Below are 7,875 nucleotides of genomic sequence, written 5' to 3' on the forward strand. Positions count from 1 at the left end.
TAGCGTAAGCCGACTGTACTAAGAGTCTGTTGTATATTATTCACAACTTGAACCCCGTTGCAGATGAGGGGAAGTGAATTGACATTTGCAACAACAGCATTCTCAAGAAAAGGAGATATTGGTATTGTCATTTCAATTTAACTGCGAGAAACGGAATGATTCGCATGCTTGGAGAATGCATTTCATTTTCAGGCATCCAAACATGCTTATAAGAAGTTTGATTTCAGTTCAACACACAAGCAACAAATTACTCCAAGGCACTAAAAAATTGGATTTTCATTATATTTGAAACAGGATCACGTTACAATTGGAATATTGCACAGCCCATTAAGAATTACAACAATGAATGAGAAGAAGAAAATTGATCAAATGAATAGCTAATTTTGATGAATTGAAGACTAACTTTTTAAGACCTAAAAGATGAACATATTGATGAGACCGGAAAATAATATCATAGCAAGAACATATAGACTAGTTACATGAGATACTGATGCGGCTGAGAAATGGTAAGGATGAAGAAAAGCAGAATTCATTTCCCATATCTTAACCTTTTTGGCAGTGACACTCACCCCAGTTGCATTGTTAAATAGGAAAACTTTTGATGCTCCGTATATCGCTTCTGTTGGATAGACTCGAGATGTTATACAAGTCCTTCCTCCTTGAGCAAAAGCTTCAACTATTGAATGATCCACCTGTTTAACAAATTGTTACATTGATTAGATGTTATTCCGTCATGGTTCAGATGAAATTTACATTTCGATTAACTTACCAATAGCCTCATTGAAAGTTTTTCGCCTTTTAGTACAGGAACTGTGCTACCATAAATCTGTTTATTGACATCACTTGCCTTGGAAGATCTGCACAGGAAAAATCCCATATTTCACTTAGTGTTTAATTTCGAGAACAAAACAGAAGAAATCAATGGTTTTCGGCCAAAAAAATGAAATAAGACAGTACCTAGATTGATCAGTGCAGAAGAAAGTGTTGAGATTTCCATCTACACCCTTTGCAATGTAAAAATAGATAGCTGTTTGCTCTGTTCGACTGCCGTCTGCAAGCACCAACAATCCGAATGGTCCCAATGCACCTCTTCCTGCAGCACCTCCACTAGTTGTACAATTGTAACCCACGTCTGCTTCCATTACTCCCTCCAAAGCCTTCTCATCAATTTCAAATTCTGCAGTAATATCTACCTGTAGTTTTGAAAATCAAAATTACCATTCATTAGTATTAGTCGGTGGATACCACTGACTTGAATATAAACACTTGACATGTTTAATTACTAACCTGTGTAGCTGTGTCAACATCAAGGTGAACGACGGATCCAGTTTCAACCTTAACATCCTCGAATTTCTTGCTGGATAATCTCAAATCCTCAACTTCCTCCACAGGCCATTGAATCAAATTGGTCTTGGTTTTCTTATCAAATGTTACTTCTCTTGGAACAGCCTGCCCAAAACAAATAAATAGCACATTTAGTAAAATCATTACCACAGCTCCAGAAATGGATGTCCAAACATAAAATAAAAAGAAAATCACCTGCACAGAGGACCATCCTTTCTCTATGTCAGCTCGTTCGCTGTCGGTCTCACCAATCCAACCCCACAAGATCCTTCTTTCTTTATGCTGATCGTAGAATGTCTTTGACGCATAGAAATGACCATAATCATACTTCAGTCCAATCCCAACATCTATTTCAGGGTTATCTGGGGTCCAAACATCCTTAGCCTCGTCATAAACCCCGAGTGCATAATAATCTTTTTTATCATCGTCAAGACTAGCTTTCAAAACATGTTTAACATGAGGTCCGTTAACAGATGTATCGAGTCCATTTTCATCGACTGTAGAAACTGGGTAGAGATCAACACATTCCCACATACCAGTACCGGGAACTGCATGCAATAATCCTTCTTTCAATTTGTAGTTGATAAAATCGGGTGTTTCGTAAACAACCGCCATGCCTAATGTTGTGTTCAACCTCGACCCGATAGTTATCTTCCAATTTCCATTTGGTGTCCTCCAAGCAGTGGTTGGATCACGGAAATCTTTGGAACCGATTCCTGGTGGTGGTAACAAAACCGGATTGTTTTCATATTTAACCCATTCAACAAGGAGAGGATTATTTGGATCAGCTGGGTATGCCACGTTTTGAACTTGTACGGATTCGTTTGTGGATCCGGTGTAGAGCATTACCAGTGAGCCGTCTGGTAAAATTGTTGCTGAGCCAGTCCAAACACCATTGCTGTCATACCATTTATCAGGTTCCATGGCTATAGGTAGGTATTGCCAGTGAATTAGATCTTTCGATACTGCGTGACCCCAGACGATGTTTCCCCATACTGCGCCCTCGGGATTGTACTGATAGAAGAAATGGTACCATCCTTTGTAATACAATGGACCTGCATCAAGTTATTTACGTTAGTTTTTAACTAGATTCATCACATTATTGGTACAGCTTTCGCGCACATGATTCATCGCGCTATTCATGATTTCCAACAGTTGGTCAAAAAATGGATAAATGACGGTGTGGGCATATGTTTTTTCACATGGAAATGGAATATAATGAACTGACTAAACTAATGTGTTAGATCTATCCGCTACCGATGAGATGCACCTTTAATACTTGAAATGGAAATTCAGGATCCATCTTCACAGTTGAACTTTAAAAAATAAAATAGCAAACAAAGTTCTATGACTTTATAAAAGATCTATTATAAAAATAATGCATCATATAAACCCTTTTTCTACCTTTAATTATTGAAATCTTTGATCAGTTTGACATTTTCTACTTTTTGAAAGGTCCATCGACCTTGATATGTTAATTAACCGGCAATCGACATTTCAGAAAACTGAAATATCTTGGCAAATTTGTAATGGTGTCATATTAAATTAATAAATTCTTTCGAGGACTTAAGTGTTAATGGAAACATTCTTTTTCATTTAAAGATCCATATTAATGATTGATTTTAAAAATGACTGGTGCATAAATAAATACACAAGGAGGAGCAGATACATATTCATTGTGTTGTTAAGCCTCCCATTCGAAATGAACTCTACCTCCCGTTCAAGTTACCGGAAGGGAGAATACCACCGGGCAGTTTCCATTGGGATGGAAAAACAGTGTTTGATAAATTTTTGAGTACTTTCCACGTGTGATGAGAAAAAATATTGACTTTTCCGTTTCTTTATTTAATAAAAACCTTTTTCAGTTCTCCACGTAAAATAGAAATCTGAAGAAGATTTATGGTGTATCTGACGCCACTTATATCTAGCTACGTGGCAAGTATCTTCATGGACCACACAAATAAATCCATAAAACGAGGGCCCAAAATCGGTTGCCCATGTTGTTCACTTATATATTCCTCTACGCCCCTCCGGTATCTTCTTATAGTGATTTATGGATCGTATAAAATCAAAATGAATGAACTGGGTGCAGATCCCATGTCCTCTTCTTACATGTGCCCTCGTGTCCCACTAGTTAGATTTTGACATGTGGTTTCATTTGACCTTTTTTGAAAACATAAAAGCATATATACGGTTACCTTTTTTGAATTATGGAAAAAAATGAAGCCACATGTCAAAATCTAACTAGTGGGACACCAGGGTACATGGAGGAAGGGGACATGGGATCTGCACCCGAATGAACTAGCCTAATTTGAAAATCTAGTCCAGTCTCTCGATATCTTAAAATTCAAAGCTCATTAGTTTGATACCCTAATTAAATACTAACTTCATTAATCACTATATTCAACTCTTATAAGGAAAAGTAACATCCTTTGATCAAAGATTCAGCTTTTTTTTTTCTTTTTTTTTTAAATTCGTATAAAGCGTTTTAAATCTCCATATCTAGTTAAGGTCAGTAGGTGGCTGAGATCACGTGGAGTCTACATTTTTCTACTCATTCGCCGGAAGAAATTTGAACACCGGTGGTGTACCGTTTTGACACTTGGAAAAGACCAAACACCATAATTCTTTTCGAGTAACAAGTACCACGTCGGATAGGAGACAAAGCTTCCAAAAGTTGAACATAATTTTTGCGCCCGCCTGTCCACAACCGGTAGGCAAGGCTTGGAAAAAACACCTTTGAAAGAACAAAGGTCTAAGAAATCTTAAACACGTAAGCAAAAGATGAGATTTGTGTGTAAAATCCTGATCATTTGGTTTCTGTGAATGGTTTAAGACCTTTAAGAAAGTGGGTACTAAGATAATTTGTGAAAGTAAAAACGCATAAAAGAAGAATAAAAGTACAGCTAGAGACAGAGGAGAAAATTACCATTAGGATCTGAAGGAGAACGAATCGGTTAATTACGCGTACCAGAATCAATAGAACAGTCCAACCAGAAATTTACCAAAAACAGAATTTTAATTAGAAAAGATTAATGAGCTGTAAATTCGAAAAGTAAGAGAGAAAAAATTGTTGTTACCATTCATCCAATTTCGTTGAGGTTGGAAATGATAAGAAGTTCTTTGCCAGGACAACATATTATTGGTCCACGGAAATGGGTTTGAAGCAGCAAACAAATTCTTGGCATTAGATTTTTCTGAAACACCTTCAGAAACACCTCTTGATGATACTACTACGGACGGAGTGATTTTACTAGTTGGTGGTAAAATTGAAGAAAGAATTTCAGATCTTTGGTGATCTCCGACTAAAACCAAAACAGTAGAACAAATGAATAAAACGATTGAAAAGGTATAAGCAAAACTCTTTAATGGTTTCAATCCATTTACAGAAGAAGAATCTTCTGATAGAGTATGATGATCTGGTAAAGTAGTGTAAGAACATTCATTAACAGCACTTTCGAGATCTGTAATTCTACTGGTGCTGTCCATGATTGATTGGTAAGAGAAAGAGAAAGAGAGAAAGGCTTAGAGAGATTCAAAGAGAGAAAAATGGGTATAAATAGGTGGGAGAAAAGAATGTTGAAGGGAAGATGATGAGTTGGATGACTGACAAGAAAAGGGGAGGTGGATGTGGGTCAGATTCCGATGTGAATCAATAGATCATTGAATTGAAATTCATATGTGTATATATGATTAGGCTACTTGTTGAGGGATTTTTACTTGGGAGATTAATTAGTTAAATCGTTTCCAGTTTGGTCGGAGTGTTGAATGGAAAGATTCGGGCAAGACATTAGTGCCAATGCGGTTTTGACAGATGTAGGTTTGTCTCCTTCTGTTTTTTCTTATTGTTTCTAAAAATGAAAAGGGAAAAACCAAAGACAAATGCTATCCCGCACCGTTTTGCGGATAGCTATCCCGTTCAAGCGGGTTTTTTTACCGTTAGATGATTAAATTAACGGTTAGATTTGAATTCAGGAAAGGACCCACCATTTTCAGGAAAAGACCCACCATTTTTCCTAAAGGGTTCAAGGCTGTTAGATCTGGGTTTTAGCGTGATCTAACGGTAAAGAAGCCGCTTGAACGGGATAGCTATCCGCAAAATGGTGCGGGACATCATTGCTCAAAACAAAAATTAATAATGCAATTAAAAAATATCAGAAAAGGAAATCATCTTTTTTTTAAACAAAATAACGATGCAGATTCGTGATTCAGTTCTAGTTTCTCCGATGGAAGGAGTGGTTGTTTTAATACTCCGTGTTCGTTCGTTTTTTTTGTTTTTTTTTTTCCGAAAAGAGTTATCACATCTTTTTCATTTTAGTAACTCATGTGTAGAAGCTAGGGCTACCAACGGGTACCCTATTACCCGAAACCGAACCGGAGTCGGGTCTATCGGGTCCGGTTCCGGGTACCAAGATTGGACCCATTAGTAAAATCACTACCCGACCGGTAAACCCGTTAGGAACCGTTAAGTTTTTGGGTACTAACGGATATTACCCGTCGGGTATCCGAATACTTGCTTTTTGCTTGTTAGTTTTACTTAAAATGAGAGTATTTCGTATAGTTTTGCTTAAAAAATTTTCATTCTTCCTTTATTTTCTTACCTTTAATCCTTGTTAGAACATTGACACAGATATAATAATAATTTTATATGACAAATTATTAAATTCAAGCTAACATAACAAATATAAAAATAGATCATCAAACATTATAGTTGATTTTAGAGGACCCGATAAATATCCGACCCGACGGGTATTTAAGTTTTTTATCGGGTCCGGTTCCGAGTCCATTAATTTAGGAACCGGATCCAGAATCGACTAAAGTTATCGGTTCCGGTTCCGGGTAGTATGACCCGATAGGACCCGTTAGCACCCTTAGTAAAAACTAAACGAGTATTATTTTACTAGTAAAAGAGTGTTTTAGAAGATATTATTTGGTAAACCTCTAGAACAAGCATGTCTTTTTTTCCCGAAAAATCCTAGCTATATAGGTAGCTTCGATTCAAAATGAGGATCATTACATAGAATATCAGCTAGATGAATATCAAGTATCATTACATAGAAAATCGACTAGATGAATATCAAGGATCACTGCAGTTACATTAACACCATAGTTTCTTCAAGTTAACAGATTACAAGAGTGTTCTATATCAATCAATCCTAGGTTTCCAATAAACCAAGAAAAGTTTATCAGGATTAGGTGAAATCGCCAAGCTTGTTTTGCTGTGATCAATATCAAACTAACTAACACCACTATATAAAGCAATTGTATTAGAATCGTCAAATGTTTAGCCATTTCTCATGGTTTTGTATGACAATAGAACTATCTTAACTACTAAATAAACTTTTTAAAACTAAAAAAGTCTATGACTTCTGCATCTGTTGGGATCGATCTGATACGGTTGGAATCAATCTAAGTGTTCAACAGAGTATTTGTGTGTAGTAGCTTATGTATCTTTTGATGTTGTTGTATAGTCTTTGATGTTTTTATTGTTGTTGAAATATTGATGGTTGCCTGAGTTGTTCCTGTAGATGATGCAACTAAAGTTGAAAATGAAGTTATCTTGATAAAAAAACTCAATTCCCACCTCTTTAACACCACCAGCGGACTAGCCAAGGACCAAGATAAAAGCCAAAAATAAAACTCAAACTAAAAGGGATTTGAAGATCTAAAAAACAGGAAATAAAATACTACAGGGAAGCAAAAAAATTTTTTAAAGATGATTAAAAAATTGAACAACGGAGGAAAAAAAATATATAAATGATTTAGAACAGTTTAATCTTCCCAGACCGTCTCTCATGAAATAGATCCTGGCAAAAGAAATTCATGCGGTTTTAGGGTATGTATTAATGAAATGTGTTTATCAATAGTTACAAGTTTTCTGGAACAAGCCGTTAACTAAAAGAATATTTTCACAAATATTTAGCACATATAATCCTTATATTATAAGGGTGAAGATGTTCTATGAAAATTACGAAATCTTTATTCATAAAAAATTTAGTTTTCAAAACTGACCATCGGAGAAACTCTAGTAATTTGCTAGGTTTTCTCGATATCGTGATATAAATTTAGCCAGGACATGGGAGAGGAAAATTGCCTTACATGGTTTTTATCGCACCGTCAAATTAGATAATTGGCACGTCTAAATCTCTTAAATTACCATGTGTATTAGAAGTTTATAAAAGGCGAATAACTATCACGTTGCCACCGAGATTTAAACGGGATATATAATATAAATTAAATTTGTCGCTTTAACAAAAAATATATTTTATTTTATATACCCAGAAGCAACACATACTAGGTTTGAAGTTAAGAATTTGTTGATTCTTGCTCGAGATCGTGTCATGAGTGTAACCAGAAAATGGGGACATGAAATTGCCTCATGTTTTTCATCATACCGTCTCATTCACAGAGAAATCAAGCAATTGGCACGTCTATGGTTTTCCTTATTGGAAGGTACGTTATTGTATTAGTCGATATGTATTTGCAATTTGTTGGCACTGATATAAGATTTGAGGTTACGCATGGTACGAT

General features: G+C 35.9%; 1 protein-coding gene across 1 annotated transcript; it reads right to left on the reverse strand.

Moving 5' to 3' along the window:
• Positions 1–251: 251 nt before the first annotated feature.
• On the reverse strand, positions 252–5,012 carry LOC113302395 (acid beta-fructofuranosidase-like). The gene is made up of 7 exons (XM_026551297.1): positions 4,425–5,012; positions 4,274–4,282; positions 1,540–2,399; positions 1,288–1,449; positions 958–1,193; positions 770–857; positions 252–692 (listed from the first exon to the last, which is right to left on the reverse strand). The coding sequence occupies exons 1-7, from the start codon at positions 4,831–4,833 to the stop codon at positions 414–416; spliced, it is 2,043 nt and encodes a 680-aa protein (XP_026407082.1). The 5' UTR covers positions 4,834–5,012; the 3' UTR covers positions 252–413.
• Positions 5,013–7,875: the final 2,863 nt, after the last annotated feature.

The sequence above is a fragment of the Papaver somniferum genome, chromosome 8, assembly GCF_003573695.1.
Source record: "Papaver somniferum cultivar HN1 chromosome 8, ASM357369v1, whole genome shotgun sequence".
Lineage (NCBI taxonomy): Eukaryota > Viridiplantae > Streptophyta > Magnoliopsida > Ranunculales > Papaveraceae > Papaver > Papaver somniferum.

What these genes read in the sequence shown, in the direction of transcription:
- LOC113302395 (XM_026551297.1), bottom strand. Translation starts at nt 4,833, where the DNA reads ATGGACAGCACCAGTAGAATTACAGATCTCGAAAGTGCTGTTAATGAA. An exon ending in AAGGATGGTCCTCTGTGCAG is followed by an intron (nt 1,450 to 1,539) that starts GTGATTTTCTTT and finishes TGTTTTGGGCAG; the next exon opens with GCTGTTCCAAGAGAAGTAAC. An exon ending in ATGTTGACACAGCTACACAG is followed by an intron (nt 1,194 to 1,287) that starts GTTAGTAATTAA and finishes TCAAAACTACAG; the next exon opens with GTAGATATTACTGCAGAATT.